We start from the raw sequence: 26,608 nt of genomic DNA, 5'->3' as shown, positions 1-26,608 counted from the left end.
GGTGTGGTGGTATGTACCTATAGTCCCAGCTACTTGGGAGGCTGAGGTGGGAGGAAGGCTTCAGCCCAGGAGGCAGAGTTTGCAGTGAGTGAGCCATGATCATGCCACTGTTCTCCTGCCTAGGTGACAGAGTTTCAAAAAAACAAAAAGAGAGATAGATTCTGTTTTTAAAAAAAAGGTTGTGTTCTTAAGTTACCAGGAGTGTAAGAGGAAACTTGCTCCCTGTGGAGCAGGGAGCCGGCAGGCAGATGTAGCATGCTGGACCATAATGGTTATTGGAGAAAATCAGAGCACAGCACAGTCTATCATTTAAAAAAACAAAACAAATCCTGTGACAACACCCAGCACTGGAGAGAAAGGTGGGCAGCTGAAAGACTCGTGCAGTTTAGAGCAGAGGTAAGATGAGAACCAGCCCAATGCCCATCTGTGGCAAAGGCACTGAGAAGGGCTGCGTCTTGGCAGGGGACCGCAAATGAGGGAAGAGACACAGCTGCAGTTCCCTGGGGCTGGGCAGGAATCTGCCAAGCCTCCCACTTAGTGAGCAAAGCTCACTACGGAAGAGCTCGCCAGTGTCTGCCCAGCACATCAGCAGCTGTGCACAGAGGCCCTCAACTGTGCCTGAGGGCCAGCACCCTGGGGGCTCTGCAGAGGAGAGCCAGGGAAGGACAAACTCAAACTCACTATGCCAGGCGCTGCAGGGGAGGGCAGGGAAAGGAGAGACTGAGCCTGGGGAAGACACACCGGGGCCTGTGGTACACACCTGGCAGTTCATTATATCACGCTTCTGTAAATTCAACTTCCTTGATAATGATCACTTTGAATTTACCCGACATTTAACAGAAGGAATTAAAATCAAGCTGGTATCCAGGTACACACAGAGGTGAGATGGCACTCCCCTGTGGGAGGACCTGGGTGAACGCCTTTCTGACTTCTGAGGTTGGCTCCTGCTCCGTGTCTAGGGTCTGAAACCGGCCTGGACGACTTTCTAACTTCTGAGGCTGGCTCCTGCTCCGTGTCTAAGGTCTGAAGCGTTCCTTGAGGTCTCTGCCTGCCCTGGGCACACACTGCATCACCACCTGTGCCGAATGCTAGCTGAGAACACCGGACAGTGGACGAGAACTGAGAGTTCACTCAGGGTGTGAATAAACGGAGTCAGCTGGTCCTCACTGTGAAGCCAAGAGGCAGCGTCAACACTGAGGAAGCAAAGGCCCAGAGACTGACCACACAACCGAAACCAGAACTCAGGCTTGTTGGATTCCAAATCAGTGCCCTTACAGACACGCTCAAGCACACATGGGGGCTCCAAACCCTCCAGGAACTGCTTTACACGTATCACACAGAGCATGATGAGACCCGCGGCCGGCTGCTGGAGATGGACCAGAGTTCCCACACAGGAGGACGAGGTCGACAGTCAGCACTCACTTCCCACACAAGCAGCTATGGGAGGGAGGCGAGCACTTCATCTGTCGCCAGGCAAAGGAATTGCAAAAGGCCAGCAATTCTGACCTGGGGCAGGGAAGCCCGGAAGCTGCATCTGCAGGGCAGCTTAGAATTAGCCCTTTAGAACATTTAAAACATTTTCTTTTCCAAGAAAATCACTGATGCTTCATGCAGTTTTTCAAACGACACCCTCGAGGTCTATCCTTGGAGAATTACACACAACTGCTGTTCTCACAGCAGCAAATATAAACCATGCGTGCCCTGCTTCCAGGCAATCACTGCACAGACATGTTCTGCCACAGACACGGCGCCCTCCTTGTCCCTGGTTCCCTGGGCCGTTCAGTTACTGCATTTTGGGTTTGCTGAAGCAGAGTAACATCCACGGCTTCACAGAAGCTACGGATAGGCAGGACCTGCTGCGGACCAACACAGCACGGCTTCTGCAGGAGCGGAAAGGAGGCTGGAAGGCACACCCACCTTGTTGAAGACCCAGACCTCCCCGTTCACTGTGGGCCTGGGCACCCCGTGGCCGTTGTAGTGAAAGAGGACGCGCTCTTCCTTGGCGTTTCGGCGTAGGGACGTGCAGAGCTTCTTGACTTCATCCACAGTTGGGTCAAGGCTCTGCTTGTACCGGGCCTGTTGCAGGAGAAGAAATGAAGAAATTTACCAAGGACTCAAGGGAAAGCCTGGAACTCATCCCCTACTCTTTCCACTGAGTTTGCAGTTAATAGCTGTGTGGTCCTGAACACATGGCTCAGAGTTTCTCCATCTATAAAACTGGATAATGCCAGGCACTACAGCTCATGCCTAAAATCCCAGCATTTTAGGAGGCCGAGGTGGGAGGATCAGTTGAGCCCAGGAGCTCAAGATCAGCCTGGGCAACAGAGTGAGACCACATCTCTGCAATTAAAAACAATTAGCCAGGTGTGGTGGCACACGCCTATAGTCCCAGCTGAAGTGGAAGGATCGCTTGAGCCCAGGAGGTTGAGGTTGCAGTGAGCTGTGATCGCATCACTGTACTCCAGCCTGGGTGACAGAGTAAGACTGTCTAAAAAAAACAAAACGCTAGCTAAGAACTACCACACATGATGGTTATAAATATTTATTCAACAAATATTTATTGAGAACTACTAGGAACATCAATGAGATAAGTAATGCCTGTCACACGGCAACACCAAGTCAAACGTAGCTGCCACTGGGGTACCCAGTGTTTCTCAGAAGCACAGGGTCCTTCCAAAAACATCTGGAGCACGGAAGAGAGAATTTGCTCAAATGAAGGAACCCGCAATGTATACCCGGCAGCAATGGTGAAGAGTGGAGGAACCGATGAAGGAATTGCCCTGCTGAGGGCGGAGCCCACGGCAACAGGGCAGAGCCCACAACAGCAAGGCGGAGCCCACGGCAACAGGGCGGAGCCTCAGCAGGCAAATAGTGACTAGACTGCCTCCTAGCTGGGCAGGACAGTGCAACCGATACTCATAAATAAAGCCCTAACTCCCCCAGACACAGCATCTGAGGAAAAAAAGGGGTTTTATGAGTTCTGCTGCAGCAGACTTAAACGTACCTGCCTGACAGCCCTGAATAAACAATGGAGCTCACAGCTCAGCACTTGAGCTCCTACAAAGTACAGACTGTCTCCTCAAGCAGCTCCCTGACCCCTGTATATCCAAAGAGTCACCTCAAAAAGGACTGATCAGACTGACATTTGGTGGGCATCATTCTGGGACAAAGACAGCAGAAGAAGAAACTGATAGCATCCCTCACTGTTCCGCAGCTGCTACAGGTGTACCCCAGACAAGCAGGGCCTGGAGTGGACCTCAGCAGTCTTATAGCAGAGGGGCTAGACTGTTAGAAGGAAAACTAAGAAACAGAAATACTACATCATCAACAATCTGGGCGTCCACTCAGAGACCCAATCGAAAAGTCAGCAACTACTCAGATGACAGGTGGATAAATCTACAAAGATGGAAAGAAACCAGCGCAAAAAGGAGGAAAACACCCAAAACCAGAACACCTCGCCTCCTACAAAGGAATTGCCCTGCTGAAAGCTCCTCTCTCCACTCCTGCTGGGGACCTTCTGGATGCCTCTAAGAATTCCATGAATTAGCAGAACCTAAAACGGACGTAGAACAATCAATAGCCTTGATATACACAAATAATAAATGGAGGACGTCATGGCAAAGAGAACCCCATGCAGAAAGCTACTGAGCAGACTGAACGCATAGAAATAAGCTTAACATGAAATGTGCAAAACATAGACATGGAAGTTTTTCAAAGCCCTCCTAGAAAACACAAGCAGACCTGAAACAATGGAAAGATGCTCCCTGCTCGGGTAGGCTGCCCCAACATTCTTAAGATGTCAGTTCTCACTAGCTTAATTCACAGATTTAATGTATTGCCAATAAATACCCCAACAAGCTATTTTATGGCGTTTAACAAGCTGCTATGAAGGTCACGTGGAAAACAAACAGGCACGAAGGGCCAGAAAAGCATGGCAGCAGAGAGCCCTGCATGTGGCCTGGCCTGGCCAGACACTGCAGGCTCCTCTAGGACCTCTCATCAGAGAGCGAGGCTGGGGGGGTGGAGACCACCAGCCCAGGGAACTCACACCTAGTCCAGAATCAGACCCACACACACGTGACTTGGCTTTCTTGAGAACGGTGTTTACACAGTCCTAATGCTACGAATGCTGATTTTATTTTCATAAAAACTGTGCCAACTTCTGGAGAACCCAAGTGAGGAGGGCAGGACAGGGAGGAGACAGGCCTGGCTGGGTGGCAGGATGCTGGAAAATGGGCACCGGCGGGTGTTGCGAGAAGCTGCTCTGGTTGCCGGTCATCGCTCTTTGGCTGCGAAGCACTTTTCATGATGAACTCTTAACAAAGAAGAACTGACAGAGTAAATCCATGACTTTCTGGGGTTGGGGAAGGGGACAGCGGGTGTGAAAGTGCTGAGGCCACACCAGGCAGTCAGGAGAGATGCCCCAAGTGGAGGAATCAGTGCAAAGCTGCACCAACATATGCCATGCGAACAAACAGCTAAAAGGGTGTGCCTCTGGGTGGGACAAGGCTTTTACAAAGGAATGTGTATGTTCATCACTTTGATAAACTTTTAGAACTTTAAGAATAACTGAAGTAAGGCCAACGCTATGATCATCACTTGAAGAGAAATGCCGGTAAGTGTTCAGAACGTGCTGGGGAGGCTGGGTTTGAAGGGAGACCTGGACTCCCGCTATGCCCAGGCTGGGCACACAGATGTGCAGGAAGCTCCTGCTGATGTGACTGAGAAGGGAAACAGAGAGGACATCCCCTGAGGAGGGCACGCCGCTCATGCTTCAGAAAGGTTCCCCTGCCAGGCGTGGTGACTCACACATGGAATTGCAGCATTTCAGAGGCCAAGTTGGGAGGATCACTTGAGGCCAGGAGTTCAAGACCAGCCTGGGCAACATAGTGAGACCCCCATCTCTACAAAAAATAAATAAAGACAGGTTCGCTGGCATTTCCAGAGAAAAATAGTTTGATGTAAGTAAAACAACAGGAAAACGAGGCCCAGTTCCCACAGCATTAGCCCCTCTGTTGTATACAATACACAACATTTGGTCTCACCTAATTATCTACATTAAAACTCTAGTTTATGACAACAGAAAACCCTTGGTATTCTGTACCTTGTACTATGGAAGTCGTCAGCAGATGTATGAGACTTAAAAAGTTTTTCCAGGTTCTCCCAATTTTGTATACCTGCAAGCAAAGCCCGTAGAGAACCACCAGCGAATCCAAGGCTAGTAACCCTGTACCACGGCAGGACAGTGCAGAGCCCTGGTCTCAGGCGGGCTAGGGCAGCAGAGTGATCTCCCCTCTCAGTGACTCCTCCCTCAGGACCAGAATGCTGCTTGAAAAACTGACACCAAGGAGACTTGAGAGAGAGCTAACAAACTGATAACGCGGGATTTTCAAGTCCATTGTCATCAATGAGGAATGCGTGTTGACACCCACGGAGGCTCTGCCAGAACAGGGCTGGCCCCCAGGGAGCCTGGGTCCACAGGGAAAGAGGAAGTGCTCAGAGAAGCACGGAGCGAGGCAGGAGGGGTGTCACGAGTGGCCTGGGAGGCTGTGTGTCACCTGCTCCCGTAGATGGGCAGCACTGGCCTGCGGGGGACCCCAGCCATGTGGGGGCCAATCTGACCCACACGTTCCAGAAGAGCCTGTTCAATGCCCAGATCTCCTACAAAATTCCTTCCTGAATCCCTTCAGTAGGATATCATTTCTTCTTTCTCTGAATTAACATACTGCTCACTACACAGTTATGTGCAGCTATCTTAATTCTATGCAGATGGTAAATTCTGTGACGGTATGCACTGCTTACCCACATGTGTGCCTTGCTGGACAAGGCACTATTTTATGTCCTTTTCCCAGCCTTACAACATACTAAAGTTACCAGAAACTAACTGCTGAAGGATAATCAGATTTTTACTGACATTAAATGCAACAATTAGTAACAACATCAATTTGTAGTAAAGAGACTGACAGAATCCTGCCTGAGGTTGAAGAGGCGTAAGTAACTGTAGACGTAACCCTGGAAAGCTGCATCCAGGTGCTGGTTTCACAGGCCGTGCGAGTCGTCATTCATTCCGCTTTGCTGCCTGAGATTCTGCATGCTGAGACTTAACGGTGGAAACGTCCTGGATGCATTCCTGATCAACTGTGTTCTTGGTGAGACAGAACCAGGCCACTGTGTCTTGATGTCTTAAATACCTGAATTTTGGTTGATCCCACACAACAGGCCAAGGGCAGCTGATAAATGAAAGCGCAGTTTTGGGGGCATTTCAGAAGGAAACGCTTCATTCAGCTGTCACGACCTTGGCTGCATGCCCTCCGAAACCACATCCACACAAGTAAGTACATTCTAAATCAGAAAATATGTCTGAAGTAGAAGTAGCTAGACAGTCTGTCTTCAAACGGATAGGCAGAAAGAATGACGGACACGTAGGGCGGGGTCAGTCTATAGAGATCACTTCCAATCAGCGCTCCAGCAACAGCCCCATCTCGCCCAGGTCTCTCCACATGCAACAAGAAAGTACGGAGTCCTGCGGAGGACCTAGTTTACGGGCTCCTTCAACCAGAGCACCTCAACTATAAGACCTGCATAAACATGGAATTTAGGTTTTTCTCTGAATCAGAGTTGTGATAATGGCCAATCTAAGCAGCAAGCCACATCTCATTTTGGTCTGGACCTTTATGTAAATTGAGCTCTATGCATTTTTAATGGAAGTGCTTTTTAAAATGTGTCACGGGTAGAAACAACTAGAGGTTTTCCAAGAAAGCCTTAGCACAGCTCCAGGCCCCAGGGCAGGGGCAGCCATCATGGAGACTCCTCCTGTGGTACTGGGGCCCTGGGAAGGAGGAGGGCAGGGAAGGAGGAGGGCTGGGAGGGAGGAGGGCGTATACAGTTTCCTACCTCCAGGGACACTTTAAGGCAGCTCAAGTAGGGAAGAGCAAAACTGAAGTAGGACTAAACAAAATGGTTTTTAGTGGATGCTAAAGGAGTTCTGCATTTGCTGGGTATTTCCTTTGCGAGCACAAGAACTAAAGGCATTTTTATTTACTACCAATAAGAGCAATAATGGGGAAATCATACTAGCGAGAAACCCAGTGCAGTTGAGCTTGGTGGTTTTCAAGCCATCCCTCCGAGGCATGCCCAGTGGGGGTGGGAGGAAGTTGCACCCGCAGTGCTGCTGCTCAGCGGAGGTGGGGCGCACCCTGCAGTGCTAGCTCCAGTGGTGTTCACCCTGTGTTCCCAAGATGGTGCATGCTGAAGAAGCTTCAGCCTCTCCCGAACCAAAACAGGAACGCACGGGAGTGAGAACGCCTCTCAGCTAAAATCAAATGCATCTGTTAGGCAGAACCGTGGCAATGGTGCCTCCTTCCCATGTGCTCAGAGGGCACTCTGGAGCCCGAAGAGTCCTGCAGGCGGGAGAAGGGGAGGGATGGAGGGAGGGAGGGAGTGCCCTTCCTTCCCCACCACAGTAATGGCCGGGAGCACTAAGAATGGGATGGAAGATTCCAGAGAACACAGCCACAGTGCTGGGTGAGATAAGGGCCAGAGACAACAGGGATCCCAATCCACCCCTCTCGAATCCTCTGCAGCTGTGAAGACACTGATTTATCTCCAGCAACCTTCAACTCACTGGCAGTTTTATCTGACAATATGAAGAAAACAGCAAATCTTTAGTGCAAATGCTTATTCTCCCGCCCATGAGGACTTATTTCCTATTGAGTGTGACACCAGTGAGTACAACAGCAATCATTGTCAACCCTCGTTGTCCATTCTGAGCACCGTTTCCATTTTCACCCAAACAGTCTCAACTGCCATGTGCACAGCCCTTGAGAAAGCTTTGGTTAGCATCCTCTCCTTGTGCCTCCTGGATCTCACACACAAGGCGGAACGGGTGTTCCCAGTTCATGTTGGCAGCCCCACCAGGGGAAGTGAGCCACCTGAGCTCCCGTTAATCAGGAAGCAGACTTCCAATCCTTTCGCCAAGGTCTGGGGTGGGGTGGGGGTGGGGGTGTGTGAACGGTTGCCCCTTTCCATGCATATTAAAACGACTTACTCTTAATGAACACAGGATATGTTTTTCAGAGTCAGAAAGACTTCTGAAGTCACGGGCTGCAGATGCAGACCAGGAAAGAACACGTGCAGGGCTTGCCAGACTGCAAGGTAATGAGAAGGAAGGAAAAAGAAGGGCTGGAAACTAAACTCGAGGTATCAGGGAGTCTCCTAATGCCACATATCCACTCTGCTTTCTTGTTGCTAAGGCTACAGAAATCCCCCGTGGAAAGTGGAAAAGAAAAAAGGCAGTGAAAGATAAGGCACCCCAAAATAAGAACAAGCCACGGTGCTGATCTCCGCATCTGCCTCCCTGGAGCACAGGCCCATCGATCTGCAGGGGCCGGGTTCACCGGAGGGCCCACAAATCACTGGGAGATTTTCTAGTGAAATGTCAAGTGCCTCCTGCTCCCCGTCTCCGTCACACTTATTACTTTCCTGCTGTAGCAGTTTTTCTCAATTCTACTCTCCTCAACACAGCTATCGAACTGGGATTGGTGAAGCCACAGCTCCACAGGAAAATCACTTGCTGTCTCAGGAGGCTGCTCCTAAACAGGGCGCTGTTCTTACACGCCACACAGAAGGCCACGGGGTAGAGGTGATTCAGAGGCGTCAATAAAATTAAGCATTCGTTATTTCTGACCTTGGCTCTATGAAGGTCTTATCCCGTGGGGCTTTAGCTTCATTTTCTTACCTACTGCAGAGAAGATGCATTAATGCACTAGCATGAAAGGCGCCACAGATATTAATAATACGCCTCCTGGGGCTTCATGGGAATTAATTAATATTTTTAAGGGCTTTGAAATGAGAAACACTAAATTAAATGTCACCACGTCGTGTTCAGGTTTTGTTTCACAACTAGAATGCCAGGGATAATGGCTGTGTGGTTTGAGAGGCAGGAGTGGCAAGGGAACATCTGATCATCTGGGGGAGTTACGACAATTTCCGCTGGGCGTATAAAATGACAAAGCAAGTCTTGAAAATACAGCCTATTGTGCTAGGTATTTTTCCTGAAATGCCAAATCCCAAGGTGCAAGAAAATATACGCACGGGAATTTCGGAGGATGCGACAGCAGAAGAGAATAAAAGAAGGAATCACCGAAGAAAAGAGAAAACAAATATACGAGCCCTTGGCTTAATGAAGGAAAACGCAGCTCCAAGTTTCATCTCCTTCTAGTGACGGGCTCTTGTCCTAAGATGACACCTGGTGACTATACGCTAATAAGGCCTAAGCAATGCTACCGCAATCCGGTTCTGCATTTTCCATGCAGGACTTCATTGCCGTTGGAGCTTCTTCTTGTGCAAGTGCAGACTTCAGGCCCAGAGAGCCCTGAGTGTGGGAGGGACTCTGCTCCCAGTGGCCCCGGTGGCCGTGTGGTCCCGCCAGAAGCTCTGGTAAAGCTGCACAAGCTGCCGCTGCTGTGGATCAAGGAGAGCCACGCTGCCTGCGACGAGGAGGAGCTCGGGGGGTGCTACGTGGTAGGTCTTCCCTTTTGACAAAATCCCACAAGGGGAAGAAGCCCTGTGCTGCTGGGATGGGCTGGCCACAGACATCTACAGAGTTTCTAACATAGGCACTGGCATCATACTAGGCTGGGGCTGTCAATGCCATCCTCCCATCCTACAGCAATGAATAACAGGCCAAGTTTAGATCCAACATACTGAGATGTCTGCAACACTCTCAGAACTGTCCTGGAGGAGCAAACAGCATCTCAGGACTCAGGCCAGTTCTGCCCCTGCTCTGGGGGTCTGGTGAGAGTTTCACCCTACCCCTCACCTTCCCAAGCAGGATGCAAAGATTTCCAGGGAAATGTTGGTAGGAGGGACCATTAGGCAGACCCGACCCTCTTCCCTGCCCAGCATTTCCCTGGAAGGCCTCACCTCCTATAGCCCTTCTTTACCCTCACCCCTAAGGGTGTTAGGATAAAAAACAAGTAAGATAGAGAAAAACAAAACAGAAGCCAAAACTAGCGAAGTAAATGTTACCTTTTAGTTCATATGGAATGAGCAGCATGGTCTCCGTGGGAATAAAAGCTAAGAATATGTAACCTGTGCCCTTCCCCATGATTCCACCCCAATACAGCCAGATGAAGCCACTGAAGACACAGAGACTTCATGGCATTTGTTCCCAGATGCGAAGCAATCCAACAGTGTGTCTGAGGCCCTTCACCAGCGAGGAAGGGTCTGGCACACACCTTCTGTGTCTTCCCTCCTAAGCTTGCTCCCCTCTATCCATATGGGTGGGGTCACTAACCATTTGGCCAATAGAAACCCATCCTTGACACTTGCTTGTCTTTCACCCTTTCCATCATTTTTATGTCATCAATAATTTCCTTCTGTTGAGCCTACCTCTTCAATCCTGACTGAATCCATCTACCTCATTCCCCTATCCCCACTATCAATAACCAGGACAAGCCACTATCAAACCACCCTCATCACCACCACCACCATCATCATCTCTACCACCATCACCATTGCCATCATCACCACTATCATTGCCACCATCATCACCACCATGATCACCATCATCACCACCACCACCACCATTATCACCACCATCACCATCATCACCACCATCACCACCACCACCACCATCTCTACCACCATCACCACCATCATCGCCACCATCATCACCACCACGACCATCACCACCATAACCATCATCACCACCAACACCAACACCACCATCACCATCATCACCACCAACACCACTACCATCACTACCACCATCGCCACTACCATCACCATCTTCGCCATACCATCACCATCATTACCACCATCACCATCATCGCCACCATAATCACCACCACCATGATCACCATCATCACTCCCACCATCATCGGCACCATCACCATCATCACCACTCTATCATCACCACCACCACCACCACCATCACCATCATTGCCACCATCACCATCATCACATCACCACCATCATCATCGCCATCATCACTACCATATTTCCTAGACTATTGCAGTAACTTCCCAACTAACCCTCCAGCCTTGTTTTGCTCCAAATCCATTCTCCAAAACTCAATAGGTCCTTCTCCCACTGAGAAGCCCTGATGGCTTCCCACTGGCTTTGAAAACTCTTTAGAAAGACCTGCAAGTCCCTGCAAGATCTCCAGCCTCGTCTGTAGGCACAATCTCTGAGAGTCTACACTTCAGCCACAAGAAAGGATCTTTTGAGTCTTTTGCCTCATTATGTTCTAACCCACCTTCCAACCTTCTGCCCAGAACCTTCTTCCTGCCTTTTCTCCATGTCCAAGTCCAAGTCTTGCCTGGTCATTTTCTATTAATCCTTCAAGTATCATGCTAAATGTCCCTTGTCTTTTGTGCTGCTAGGATGCTCTTCCAGACACCAGACAGAAGCCATGGCAAAGGCTGCACAGCACCTCTAGATCCCCATCAGTGCACCAGGGTACTGGACTCCCCCTGCTGGTTTACTCATCAGCCTTCACAACTGACACTCAAAAAATATGTGTGCATGTACAAATGATGAATAAACACTTCCTATTAGAGTTTACAAAGCCTGATGAGCTTCTCCAGAGAGAGCTGTTTCATCAAGAGTTTGGGGTCTCTATTTAATGAAATCAGTTTTGATGGGGTGGAGTACAGCAGTGAAGCAAGGCCATTGCTGCAACACCCACTTTCCTTAGCAGACAGTCTACTGCCCAAAGGGATCTGCTGCTCCATACACATAAGCTTGAGGCAGATGCTGCAGGAATCACAGGCGCCTGAACATCCAGGAAGCACCCAGGGTAGCCTAGCAATCAGACACCAGCTGATGCTTCCTGGCCAGCAGACTCGCCTGGGTTTCCACAGGAACGGGATGGGTGCCACCACCTGAAGAGCTGCACCACTGGTCACATGAGGGCCAGGAGAGCCAGGAGAGCAGTGGGAATGAGGTGCTGGTGTCTTTCTTTGCTCTGCCTCGTCATTTTTCATGCTATTCCCCAAGTGGCTGCTGTACCTAGATGGCTCCTACAGGAGGCCCAGGGGAGTTGGCAGCCCCTCCACACCGGTGCGCCTGCACTGGCCTCACGAGGCCTTCCCTGGCTCGCTCAGCCTGTCCTCCGCCTGTGGCTTGTCCTCCTCCATGGACCCTCAGTTGCCTCTGTTCCTTACCCTCCTTCTTGCACAACACCATTTCCCCAGCATGGCACCTTCAAGAGAAATCCACGGTCAAATAACCAACCTTGCCCCATACCCACCCTTCTGGGATCCTTGTCTACTCACTGCACCACCAAATCAGCCAGCAGAAACTCAGCCACCAAACTTAGCCAGCAGAAACTGAGGCACCTCCCCTCCTGCTCCTGCCATTTCCCCAGTGCCCAATGGGTCCCGGATGTGTCCCTGGGACATCACTGTACCACCTCTGCCTTCACGGGGGTCAAACACCCCAACCACCTTCAGGCCTCCGAACCAATCCCTCTCCAAGTTCCCCCATTCTGTCAGAGCCTTCTTCCTTAACACATAGCAGTCCGGCCACCGAACTCTGAGACAAACCCTCCGTGGATGGGTCAACAGCCTCCCCCACCGTCCCACCCTCTGCTCAACCGTGGCCAAGCTCTCATGATTCCGTGTCTCTAAACAAGGTGGCTCTTGGCCCAGACTTTCCTGCATCCCTGATGTTGCTATGCACAGTCCCATATGTGCCTTCCCCGTCACCCTCCCCCTCCCTTACACGGAGGTCCTCATGGGCTCCCTGGGGCTCACAGGGTGATTCTGATAGTGATGGGACGAAGCCAAATGCCTAGGCAGGCAGGGGCAGGTGCCTGATGGAAACCTGCCTCTAAGACAAATAACAGGCTGAAGGCTGAAAGACCCAGACTGTTGGTCCCGGATAAAACCCACGACCCAGAGTGAACCTTCTGTTCCTGTTTGCCCATCCTTTCCCATTGATTCTTTCTGAATAATGCCTTTTAACCAATCAAATGCTGCCTTTTCCAATACTACCTACAGCCTGCCCCTCCCCTATTCTGAGCCCACAAAAGCCCTGGAGGGACTTTCCCACCTTCTGCTGGGGGGACCACCTGCATGTCCCATGTCCCCTCTCTGCGGAAAGCTCTTTCATCACTCAGCAAAACTCCCCCTGCTTGCAGCTTGATTGTAGGCTCATCCCTATTCTTGGATGCTGGACAAGAGCTCAGGACCCGCCAAGTGCAGGTACCCAGAAAGGCTGTCACACCGGCTCTTTGCCCTCGCCAGCAGAGGGCAGCCATCCTACATGATGGGGCCAGGGGCCGACTGAGCTGCTAACATGCCACCCTCTGTTGGACTGTGGATGGCAGAACTAAAAGAGCTAATTAGCATACTAACACCCACTCTGGGGCTTCAGGGTCATGGGCGCCTGAGTCTGGGTGCCACTGTGTTTCCCTCAAGGCGACACACCTGGTCTGGCTGTGGGCCCCGTGTGTTGCTTGCTCCAGTGTCCCTACTTGGAGAGGCTGGCTGGGTCTCACACCTGCTCATTCACGTGCTCCTGCCTGCCGAGAGCTGAGCACAGCGGGCTAAGTAGACGAGGCGCCCCTGCTGCGAGTCTGGCAAACGGGCCAAGAGAATATTCCTGTGTCACTTTAGCGCCCACCGCAGCGCTCCAGGCTCCTCCATGCCAGCTGGCCTTGCCCTGGGAGGCCACAGCCACTAAGCAAAGGCCTCTCGGGACACAGTGAGCCCCTGCCTCTGGGCACAGAGGAGTCACCCAAGAAAAGGCTGTGGATGAGTCTGCGTCAGAATTCTGCTTATTTTGATTAATATGCTTTTCACTCTGAGCTCACGGAAGCTCCACCACCCCAGTACCATTTTGTCCCAATACGGACCTCAGAGTTAAATTTTTATTGGGAAAGAGGGAGGGCAAGAGCCGTGCGGTGCAAATTCTGTCCCACTCCATTTGCATATTTTATTTGCTCTTTAAATGTTTTCAGTATTTCATAATAAGATGCTGTTCTGTGTAATCTTTTCCTGATGCTATCACTGTAAGGCTGGCTTCCTCCCCCTCCAAAATCTCTTAATGAAAAAACAAAACACAAAGCGGCCACTTGTCTTGTCTGTTTAAATGCAGCCCCGAGTCTCTGAACTCCAGGTTGCAACCTTACCTGAAACATCTATCCAGCCCTACAGGGACTCACAAGGATCAGGCCAGTTGCCAGGTACTGCCTTGGCTGAGAGAGCCGTACACTTGGAAACCGTGGAAACAGGGCCAGTTTTCATCCAAGATATAACCAGCATCCTCTGCAAACTTCACAGAAAAATGCATCTGGGGCGGATCAAAACCAGCTCACCAGGCAGAAAAGCCAGCCACGAGCCCCACACAGGGCAAAAGGGGCCCACCAGCCCCAGCTGGCCCCACACTCCTCCCTGGCCTTGGTGCCTCTGCATCCTGAGCTCCAGACACTCTGTAGGGATGGGCCTCAAGTGACTTGTTTTTCGGAAATAAAAGAGGTAACCTTTGGAAGAAGTCTATAAATATAAAAGTCACACCACTCCGCTGGCTCCTTCTCACGATTATTCTGGAATTCCGGGTAGTGTGCAGAGACTAGGAAGCCCAAGGTCGCCCCACTCTGCTTCCTTTAAAACAGCTGCTGAGGAAGAGGCTGGCTCTGGGTGGCTGGCAGGCATCCCCAGCACTCCCACGCTGGAGGTGAGCTAGAGAGAAGCGATGCAGGTATGCCCACAGGTGAGTCCCCGACCTGCCCCTCTGTAACAGGGGCCACCGTTATGGTGGAGAGAGCCCAGGTCCCACCCAGAGATGGGAAACTTAAGGCTCGCCCCCACATCAATGATGCACCAGCCATTCGACCTGGGAGAGTCATGAACAAAACCAAACCTCAATTTTCTCCTCCACAAAACTACTAAACTGAAGCAGGCCCTGCCCGGGTGGCTGATGTGTAGGTCCCGCATGGAAATGCATGTCAAAGAGCTCTGGAGGCTCCTCCACCCCCGCCCGGCAGATGATGTGGGCGTGAGTGACCCGCAGAGCACAGGTCAGGGCAGCCTCTGTCCTGGACACATGCGTTCCACTGCCTCTCTTACCACCATGCAGTGGGCACTGCCATCACTCCTGCCTCACCGACAAGAGGCCGGGCAAAGAGAGGCTCAGTAACCCTCATGGGGCCACTGTGCCAGCCAAGGACAGGCCCATGTCAAAGCCAGGCAGCCCAGCTCAGCCCCCAGTCTTCCTGCTCGCTACCCTGATGACACCCACAGAGGCCCAGGAGGTTTCTGGGGAGCGCCCTTGACCTCCTTGGATATGGCTGCCCATGGCGCTGAGTCTGCCCATGGTGCTGAGTCTCTGGCACGCACTAACAGGCAACCCCTTCCCCTCGAGAAGGCCAACATGCCAGTGAGTTCTAGAGAGGCTGCCTTCAGGAGGCAGTGCAGCCAGGAACCACCCAAATGGGGTGGATGGAGCCAGCAATTCCCAGATGGAGCCAGGAGCTCACGACAACCTGATCACTCACTGTGGCCGATTTGTACCCAAGAACTCTGACCAATACCACATCACCTTGGGAAAATCACTCCTCCTCGTGTGAGTCCGGAGCTACCTCCAGATCAATAGCTGCAGGTACCCAAACACTCCACATGTGCATGCTTGCCTGGCAGGGACAAAACGGGGAACCTGCTGCTGGATGGAAGGAAGGGGCAGGGAGGCTCCACCCTGGTCACCAGAACCAGCACATTCACGGGAAATTAAGCGCTTGATATACAACCCTCCAGTGCCATGGCCCCACCCATAAAAGGCACTCTCACTGTGCGCCAGTGGAGGGAGAGCAAGGCAACCACAGGAGGACAAGCGACACCCAGCACACGCCTCAACTTGACCACAGGAGGACAAGCAACACCCAGCACATGCCTCAACACGACCACAGGAGGACAAGCGACACCCAGCACGTGCCTCAATGTGACCACAGGAGGACAAGCGACACCCATCACGTGCCTCAACGCAGCCACAGGAGAACAAGCGACACCAAGCACGCACTTCAAGGAGACCACAGGAGGACAAGCGACATCCAGCACGCACCAAGCGACATCCAGCACGCGCCTCAACGCAGCCACAGGAGGACAAGCAACACCAAGCACGCGCCTCAACGCAGCCACAGGAGGACAAGCGACAGCAAGCACGCACCTCAACGCGACCACAGGAGGACAAGCGACATCCAGCACGCACCAAGCGACATCCAGCACACACCTCAACGCAACCACAGGAGGAAAAGCAACATCCAGCACATGCCTCACCTGGGCGGGAAATCAGTATTTGTTCATTGGCTGCCAAACCAGGTCAGCAAACTGCCTGTGAGGGCTGGGCCCAGACATGCCTGCCCCCTGGGACCAGGTTTGAAGAGGTCACCTGCTGTGGCAGGGATTCCTTGACCTATTGCCTTCCCACCCACTCTGAATGAAGCCCCAGATGAGACCCCGAGGCTGCAGCAGTGGCAAACAGGAGTTGAAATGTCACAGTCGCTGGTATTTGCTCTACAGAGGAAAACGCAAATCTTCAGCTCGCATTCTCAACAGTGCTCTTTACTTTCTGAAGAAATTTCAAATTTCTTGTGAATTTCATTTCAAGTTCACAATGTCCATCTCCGTTCAGACCAAGCCCATTCCCTCGCAGAGCACCGGCCCCTAGGAGAGGACGTGAGCTGCTGGCTCTGTGGACGCTCCTGAGCACGCTGGGCTCTCCAGACATTCCCCAGTCTCTTGCTAGGTGTTTCAGGGACCCCGTTCCAGGCCGTGCTCACCTGCCCCACAGGCTGTTTTCTGGGACACTATTTGAGTCGTCTCTCTGGCCTGTGGCAAAATGCCTAGGCTTCCTTCTGCCGTTTCCCATAGCACCACCTGGATGCCCACCCTGCATTAAGGGAGGGGCTGTCCTGGTAGCACCCAGGGCTGGCATAAGTCTGCTGGAGTCTGGGCTGGGGGATGCTGAGGGTAGGAAATTTCGTACACTGAACCCAAAGAGATACAAGGTCACAGTAACTCATAATGTTCTCAACATGTGTCTGCCCAGTAAGGGCAGAGTTACATGAAATTTGTGAAATCATCGGTTCTCTTTCCTTTATGTATTATTCAGTAACAATTCTTCCTTCCTTCCTTAATTTGCAGAAGAAAACTAGAATAGCTGGTTTATTATTAAAAGTTCAAAAAGAAAAGGCTATTGCTTCAAGATGGGGCCTAATCCACTTCTGAAATGAAGGGGCTTCTGCGGTCTCTCAGACGTGCTCAGAGTACCCCCACTGAACATGAGAAACACCATCTCCACTGAAAGCTTCACTCTCGGAGACACTGGTGTCTGCAGACAGGCTCAGTCGGCACTCCTAGGAAGAGTGGGCCCTGCTGGCATCCGATGGCAACAGCCAGGTAACCTGCAACCACCCACACAGCAGGTGGGCACACAAACACCACAGTCACGAACTATCTGACCCAAATGCCAGTCAGGCTGAGCTGGAGAAACTCTGCTTTAGAGGAAAGAATGAAGCTTTGAGGATATGTGGACTCTAGTCTAATGCAGTAACAAGAAGCAAGGTAGAAGAAACCATGCATAACGCAAGCACGGATCTAAGAGGGGAACAGTGAGCATGTGCGCATCTATAAATGCACACAAGTTCAGGTGTGTGTCATGTGTGGTAAAGAGGGGAACAGTGTGTGCATGTGCGCATCTATAAATGCACACAAGTTCAGGTGCGTGTCGTCATGTGTGGTAAAGAGGGGAACAGTGTGTGCATGTGCGCATCTATAAATGCACACAAGTTCAGGTGCGTGTCGTCATGTGTGGTAAAGAGGGGAACAGTGTGTGCATGTGCGCATCTATAAATGCACACAAGTTCAGGTGCGTGTCGTCATGTGTGGTAAAGAGGGGAACAGTGTGTGCATGTGCACATCTATAAATGCACACAAGTTCAGGTGTGTGTCGTCATGTGTGGTAAAGAGGGGAACAGTGCGCGTGTGCACATCTATAAATGCACACAAGTTCAGGTGCGTGTTGTCATGTGTAGTATGAGGGGAACAGTGTGCGCATGTGTGCATCTATAAATGCACACAAGTTCAGGTGCGTGTCGTCATGTGTGGTAAAGAGGGGAACAGTGTGTGCATGTGCGCATCTATAAATGCACACAAGTTCAGGTGCGTGTCGTCATGTGTGGTAAAGAGGGGAACAGTGTGTGCATGTGCGCATCTATAAATGCACACAAGTTCAGGTGCGTGTCGTCATGTGTGGTAAAGAGGGGAACAGTGTGTGCATGTGCGCATCTATAAATGCACACAAGTTCAGGTGCGTGTTGTCATGTGTGGTAAAGAGGGGAACAGTGTGTGCATGTGCGCATCTATAAATGCACACAAGTTCAGGTGCGTGTTGTCATGTGTGGTAAAGGGGAACAGTGCGCATGTGCACATCTATAAATGCACACAAGTTCAGGTGTGTGTCGTCATGTGTGGTAAAGAGGGGAACAGTATGTGCATGTGCACATCTATAAATGCACACAAGTTCAGGTGCGTGTCATCATGTGTGGTACACATATTCTTACAACATTTCAGTGGTGACCTACAGAAGAAAGGATGAAACAGGCTCACCAGGACAGGAAGAGCAGCCAGGCTCCCTTCAATAAACCTCGTTTTCTGCATCTGACTTTGGACTCATGAAATATTTTACATAACTACAAAGCAAAATTTGTTTTTTAAAAAAGTAATCCAGCCAGGCACAATGGCTCATGCCTATAATCCTAACACTTCGGGAGGCTGAGGCAGGAGGATCACTTGAGGCCAGGAGTTCAAGGCCAGACTGGGCAACGTAGGGAGACTTAGTCAGTACTAAAAACAAAAATAAGTAAATTAGGCTGGGCGTGGTGGCTCACGCCAGTAATCCCAGCACTTTGGGAGGTGGAGGCAGGTGGATCACAAGACCAGCCTGGCCAACATGAAACCCTGTTTCTACTAAAAATACAAATTAGCTGGGTATGATGGCATGCACCTGTAATCCCAGATACTCGGGAGGTGGAGACACGAGAATTGCTTGAACCTGGGAGGCGGAGGTTACAGTGAGCTGAGCTCACGCCACTGTACTCCAGCCTGGGCAACAGAGTGAGACACTGTCTCAAAAATATATAAAATAAAATAAAATAAATTAGTCAGGCATGGTAGCGTGCATCTATAGTCTCAGCTACTTGAGAATCTGAGGTGGGAGGGCAGCTGGAGCCCAGGAGGTTGAGGCTGCAGTGAGCTATGATTCTGTCACTGTACTCCAGTCTGGGCCACAGTGAGACCCTGTCTCAAAAATAAATAATTAAACAAACAGAGTAATGTCACTCTGCATCTGGGCCGGACATGAGAAGGAAGGGCGAATGCCTCCACGGCGGCTCTCAGTGCCACCCCAGTGGTAGTGCTGATGTTGTTTTCTCAAACTGCCGGTGCAGTGCTGGGTAAGAGGATGACTAATCATGCCGGGTTATGAACAATCTGAGCACTCCGTGTGGGAGGAGGCAGATACAGTTGTGAGACCCATGAGAGTAAGCAAGCCTTGCAGTCCTGAGCCTGACTCTATTAAGAGAGCCTTCATATTTATCCTTCAAACACACACATAGAGAAAGGGGCTGAGCACGAGCAACAGCAGCCCAGGGGCCCAGATGAAGCTCTCTACCACCTCCCGCTAAAGGAAACCAAGACTCCCTGGAGACACAGCTGTGGCTGATTTCAGGTGTAGGGTAGAAGCAGCACAAAATGGCACGGAGCATGCCAGCTTGTCACACCATATCAAAAAGAAGCAATGGAGGACCGTGAGACCTATACCACGAGGCTCAGGCCACCACGGAGACAGAACGACGAAAGCCTCGGAGGGGAACAAGCACAGTGGGTATGCATTCAACGGGTGGTCACACATGACACAGCACACACACCTATGTGCACACATTGACATACACACACACATCACACCCACCTACTCCCCATTCACTCCCCCCGGGCCACACTAGTCACCTTTGAGAGAATCGGTAAGAAACAAATGCAGTAGGTAGTGCACTCAATAGGGTGGTGATACACATCACACCACACACACCTATGTGCACACATACATGCGTGAACACCCACGTGAACACACACACACCCCCACACACTAGTCACCTTTGAGAGAATCAGTGAGAGACAAATGCAGTAGGTAGTGCACTCAACAGGGTGGTAACACACGTCACACCACACACACCTATGTGCACACATACATGCACGAACACACACATGAACACCCCCCCACACACACACACACACCACACTAGTCACCTTTGAGAGAATCGGTGAGAGACGAATTCAGTAGGTAGTACACTCAACAGGGTGGTCATACACGTCACACCACACACCCATGTGCACACATACATGCATGAACACACACCTGAACACACACATATATCACACACACACACACTAGTCACCTTTGAGAGAATCGGTGAGAGATGAATGCAGTAGGTAGTGCACTCTACAGGGTGGTCACACACGTCACACCACACACACCTACTTACGCATGCACACACACACGACATGCATGCACATGCACACAAACATCACACCCACCCCCACACACACCCCTTGCTAGTCACCTCTGAGAGAAGCCCATACATGATTTTGAAAACTGGCTAATAAAGGAAAGTAAGTATTGATGCTGGCTTTACTACATGGCTGTACCTAGAGCTATCCAAATAATTAATGAGAGGGTTTATTTATATAGAGATACTCCAGTTAACAAATAAGGACAGCTGAGCACAGTGACTGGTATCTGTAATCCCAGCACTTTGGGAGGCCAAGGCAGGAGGATTGCTGGAGTCCAGGAATTCAAGACCAGGCTGGGCAACATAGCAAAACGCTCTCTCTACAAGAAATTTAAAAATTACACACAGAAAGGAACAACCAGTATTAGCCTTTCTAAAAATATACAAAAAAGTAAAGAACATCAACATAAAGAAGAATTTACACCAACGAACGGATAAAATAGCCAGTTAACATCAAATGGCAGTAACCCTAAATTTAAATTGACTAAATCCCCCAATCAAAATATACAGCCAAAACCTAAGGGTATACTACATCCAGACCCATTTTATATCCAAAGACACACAAAGACTCAAAACAAAGGGTTGGAGAAAGATTTACCAACCAAATGGAGAGTAAAAATAAATAAATTAACAAAAAGCAGGAGTTGCAATTCTCGCATTTGATAAAATAGATTTCAAAGCAACAAAGATACAGTGGGGTAAAAGGATCAATGCAACAATAAGAGCTAATGATCCTAACACCCAGATACATAAGACCCATAAAGAGATTTAGACTCAACGAGACAGAAAATTAATAAGGATATCCAGGACTTGAACACAGATCCGGAACAAGTAAACTTAATAAATATTTATAGAGCTCTCCACTTTAAATACACAAAATATACATTCTCCACTTTAAATACACAAAATATTGATCGGCCATTATTAATACCCATTTTTAGAACAAAGCAATATTCCTGTTCTCTCTCCCTCTTTCTCTTCCTCTTTCTTCCTGTCCTTCTCTCCTTCTTTTTCTTTCAAAAAAAAAAAAAAATTAGCCAGGCATGGTGGCATGTGCCTATGTTCCCAGCTACTTGGCAGTCTCAAGTGGGAGGACTGCTTGAGCCCAGGAGTTTGAGGCTGCAGTGAGTTGTGTTTGTGCCACTGTACTCCAGTCTCAGCGACCAAGTGAGACCCCTGTTGGAAAAAAAAAAAAGGAAAAAGAAATAATAATTATAACACCATCTTTTCATAATCTCTAATAAATGGATCCAGGCAATGATCATCAGTAGCTGCTAACATCACAGAGAGAAGACAATCAGACATCCTAAAGCAAGGACACAGCACCACACATGAAACATCTCCCAACTGAATCAGAAGCTAGGGGAGCCCAGCTGTGTCTACCACCTAGAGGAAATAAACTCAAGGAACAGAGGTGAATGCAGTTCACCACAGGGCAAGCGGGGAGAAGCCACTGACAAGATCCAGACCACGATAAATTCTACAGGATGCATGATCCAGTTTCACCAACCAATGAATTGGAGGAAGAGACAGGCAGACAGATGCACAGAGAGTGCTGGGGTCAGGGACTGACTTTTGGTTAATTACATGGATTCACAGAGTAGATGAAGTAACTCACAATACATTCACCTTCCTTGCATCCTGATTCAAACAAGTGTGTGTGTGTGTGTGTGTGTGTGTGTGGTGTGTGTGGTGTGTGTGTGTGTTCAGAAGCATACTTATCTTTAGAGAAAGTAAATATTTCTTTCAGAAATATAGACAGATGAAATTACATGAAGTCTGGGATTTGCTTCATAATCTGCCAGGGGAGTGGGAAGGAGACAGTGGGTAGGGGCACAGCGGAAAAGAGACTGGGAGCTGGCAGCTGAAAATGACTGAAGATGGATGATGGGTATATGTTGAAATTTTCCACAACAAAAAGTTTAAAAATAAACAGATGAATAAGCCATAAAAACAAATAAAGAAGCAAATGAGCAGGCACATTTGAAAGTGTTTCAAGGATTAAAAGAAACTTTCTTAGAAAACACTTTTACATAACTTCATGGTAAAGTCAGAATTTGCTATTTTTAATTAGAATCTACCTGCGTGAAGCATTTCCCCAAGGTGTGGCCAGACCTTTTTAAAAGGTGTCTAGACAGGTAGAAATCTTAAATGTGTTTTTAGCAAAGGTATACACACCAAAAATCTGAAAGCTTACCATATCTAGAAAAATACATTTTATATTGAACAGGAGAATGTTTGAGGGCACTGATCAAAAATTTTAAAAATGAACATTAAAAAGAAAAGTAAAATATGTCTTACACATGCAAAACACGAATGGTGAAAGGTCTCAAGAGATCTTCTCAAGCCTTATAGACAAAAAGTATGATGACAGTGTAAGGCAGAATCAGACTATTCACTGTCTCCAGTGAGCTTCCGACTTTTCGAGGTAGGTCAGGACACGGAGGCCACGCTGTGTGTCTGCACTTCCCCACTCACTATCTGATGAAAGCTTGTGATCTAGTAAATTCCTCATGACAGCAATCTTTGGCGCTTACAAAGCACTTCTAGTCACATTACCTCCTCTGACCACACGCGTCAGACAAGGCCTCATAGCCCACACTCGGCCAGAGGGCTCCAGCGATGGCTTCGGAAAGACGGACGTCAGGGAGCAGGTCCGTCTTCCACCCCTGCTCCACACAGAACTCTGCCCACAGGGGAAGTGCATGGTTTCTGTGAGTAAATAAATGATGGATCATGCAGACTCCAAGATGCAGATGCAACTTCTCTAGGAATAATGTTGCCAGGGGAACATAACAGTGAACGTGCTCATCTGCTGACTAGCTTCTGGCTGTCTGGGAGATGATAGTATTTACTGACCTCATAAGGTAGTCCTATCACTTTCAGGATGCTGCACAGGCATCCTCCGTACACGTGAAATCATTTGATAAACGTTTGAAAATGCTTAAGGTGCCATTTTTAGGCAAAGTCATATCCAAAGTCAAAAATACCCCTTTCTTGCACTTGGCTATCTGGCAATTTATGAGAATGGCAACAGGGCAGCTGCAAGAGGCCGCCTCTACCCCTTGGGGTGCCTTGCGTGAAGTAGAAAAAGGCACTGCCTCTGGGTAGACCCATGCGCCCACCAGGCTTGGGGTGGGAGGGCAGAGAGCCTGTGCTCCAACGTGCGCCGGCCTGGGTCAGGCAGCAGCCCCAAGCTAGCCAAAGTCCTCAGAGTCAATTCCTGCTACTGCCCTAGAGACACATCTAGTTTCACTAACAGTAATCACAAAAATTTTTAAGAAGGGATGGAGCAGACAGTAACACTGGCTGCCGCTCCAGCCCCTGTCTTCCAGCCAGCACAGCACCAGAGATGCTGAAAGGGCCCCAGGCATCAAGTCTGGCCAGTGGAACCCATGGGAAGCCAGTGGCACAGTGTGCCCAAAGGAGAGTGGCTGTCCCTTCTTCTTTCTCCCTTTGAGCACAACTGTGAGGCTGTGATGTTTGGAGCAGTGGCAGCCTTCCTGTCACCATGAGAGACAAGTCAAGAACATAGAGAAACTCATCCAGAACCTGACAATACTGAACTATGTACAAAACCAGCCCTGCAACCATTTACCTTCAGACTTCTTCATCAACCTTTTAACTGCTGAACCAGAGAGAAAGGTGTAATGGTTGAGGGCATGAACTCTGGACACATGCAAAGCCCATGCTTATACCAGTTTTGCAACCCTAGCAAAATGTTTACCTTCTTTGTGCCTCTGTTTCTTCGACTATAAAATTGTGTGTGGGTGATAGGGGGATGAAGGGAGTGGACAGTATTTAACTTACAGTTTCTGTGAAGATTAAATGAGCTAATACATAAAAAATCCTTTGACTAGTGGCTGGCTAACGGGCAGCAGCACCACGTGAGTGTTCACAAATGTCATTTAGCAGGCATCTAATTACTTATCAATAAAAGCATCCCAATTAATTAATTTCCCCCACTCAACCCCACCATAGGCTTGGGCTACAGCATGGAGACTGGCTGCTGGGTGAGGTGGGTGTGGCCAGTGTGATGCTAGCCGAGGTGAAGCTTCAGGCAGTGCCATGACATGAAGCCAGCCACACCTTGTGAGACAGGGGCCTGCAGGCACTGACCAGGGTATGCTAGCACAATGGACACTGGAGGGTAAACTGAGGCAGGGCAGGCATCCCATTTCAGAGCTTCCTACAACTCTCTGTAGGCCTTGCTGCATCTCACATTTTAAAGCTTATACACTACAGGTGAGGCTACTCCTGCATCGCAGGGAAGGGACGCTCTAAACAGGCAGCCATCAGAGATCAGCAACGCCCACCACGCTGCCCCTTTCATGCCCCTTCTTAAACCGATGATGGTCATTCTGTGGCTGTCCGTGGCACTCACAGTTCACACTTCTCCACACAGACACAGAAGTACAACACCCAGCTCAAAGCACATTAACAGGGGCCCACCAAGTGCATGAGTGTGCTGGTGTGGGGCAAAGGCAGGGGAGACCCACTCACCCAAATGAGGTCCCTGCCCTTAATCAAACAACAAGGACACAGAAAACAAGACCTGGATGCAGATAGATACAGCGCGGGCAGAATGGAAACAGCACCAGAGGAAGAAGCTCAAAGAGAGCGGCTCATTCTGGACAAGTGACCCATGGCAGAGTCCTGACCAACATGGGCTGAGTGGAACTGTGGCTGGATCAGATGACACTCTGAAGGAGCACCCCACGGTGCATGTGAGGGACAGGGGGTGGGAGAAGAGACAGGAGAAAGAAACGGGAAGAGGGTAACAAAGGGCAACCGTGAACCAGACTGGGAGGGTCGGAAGAAGACTGGACAGCCAGGAGAAACAGGAGGGACGGAGAATGTGCCAGGGGCCTGCCCTGGAGGCACTGGCCATTAGCACTCCACCTGCAGAAACGGGCCTGCCCTGCAGAAAGCCCGACCACAAAGGCCTCACGTGGAGCGATGTATTGGTTATGGAAGACGAAGACAGACATTCCACTCTTTGGTTACTGAACTGAAAGAACAAAAGAGCTTGCCGTCAGCTCTAACTGGAACTGATAGATGCAATAAGCTGTGATTTCACCTGCACAGCCTATGCTTTTAAGGCTTCCCATTAAAGCAAATCTCACTCAAGATTGAAAATAAATGTCATGGAAGGGTCCCAGGTTGAAGAGCCTAACTCTGAAGTGCAGATGCTCAGGAATCACACAGCTGGGTGAGGGGCTGGACCACTCATCCTCTCACGAAGCCAATTTCGTAAAAGTCAAGCAAGCACCTCTTCATATTTAGTGGAGTGCTTGAGAAACTGGCCTGGTTAAAAGAGAGACTTTCTTTCCAGCCTTCCTAGGAAGAGCACTTTCTAAGAGATGGATACACTGCCAAGAACTCTGAATTATGCAGTAAAAAGTGTTTCAGGAGAGAATACCAATGAGTCTCGAAAGGCAAATACTATAAATTTACCTTTCTCTTCATTCATAGGGAAAAACATGGCTCTGTCATGAGGGTAGAAGCTCACAAGACAGTGATGCACTGAAGTCTCAGTTTTCTAATCTGTGAACTGGGAATGATGTGTCTACTTCAAAGCAATAGTTGCAAAGCTGAAGTGAGTTTGTACATCAAGCGCTGAGCCCAGGAAGACTCAGTGACCAGCACTGCTATAAGCCACGGTCTATCCTCCCAATCCTTTATCTTAGAGACACGTAATCTCAGAAATGAACAGCACCAGATGCGTCAGAGGCCTGAATCCCTTCTGGAAAGCCTCTGCCAATGCTCACGTCCCTCCAGGCACAGGATGACCCTGCCCTCCACAGAGGCCGACCTCTCCGTCAGAAGAGCTCTGAGGGCTGGAAGGAGAAACACGGCTCTGGCTGGGCGTCTCTGTGTGCCTCTGTCAGGATGACTCTGGGGGTCCGTCTTGCACTTAGGACTAGAGGGAGTTCAACAGCCACAGGCAGCTGGGAAGACACTCAAAGGAAGCCAGGGGTGAGGAACACACATGGCATGTGCGCACTCTAGCAGGGCAGAGAGAGGACGGGATGAGAG

At 49.8% G+C, this 26,608-nt stretch overlaps 1 protein-coding gene across 4 annotated transcripts in view; it reads right to left on the bottom strand.

Annotated features, from left to right (window-relative positions):
* RPTOR (regulatory associated protein of MTOR complex 1) overlaps nucleotides 1-26,608 on the bottom strand; it is a 424,873-nt gene that overhangs the window by 270,936 nt on the left and 127,329 nt on the right. For all 4 annotated transcript variants that reach the window (XM_054256583.2, XM_054256581.2, XM_078374864.1 and 1 more), the window contains exon 4: nucleotides 1,918-2,076. In XM_054256583.2, the coding sequence (XP_054112558.1) occupies nucleotides 1,918-2,076 (159 nt within the window). The remainder of the gene's footprint in view (nucleotides 1-1,917; nucleotides 2,077-26,608) is intronic.

The sequence above is a fragment of the Callithrix jacchus genome, chromosome 5, assembly GCF_049354715.1.
Source record: "Callithrix jacchus isolate 240 chromosome 5, calJac240_pri, whole genome shotgun sequence".
Taxonomy (NCBI): Eukaryota; Metazoa; Chordata; class Mammalia; order Primates; family Cebidae; genus Callithrix; species Callithrix jacchus.
The sequence above is the reverse complement of the archived record's forward strand: the minus strand, read 5'-3'. Positions and strand labels throughout refer to the sequence as shown.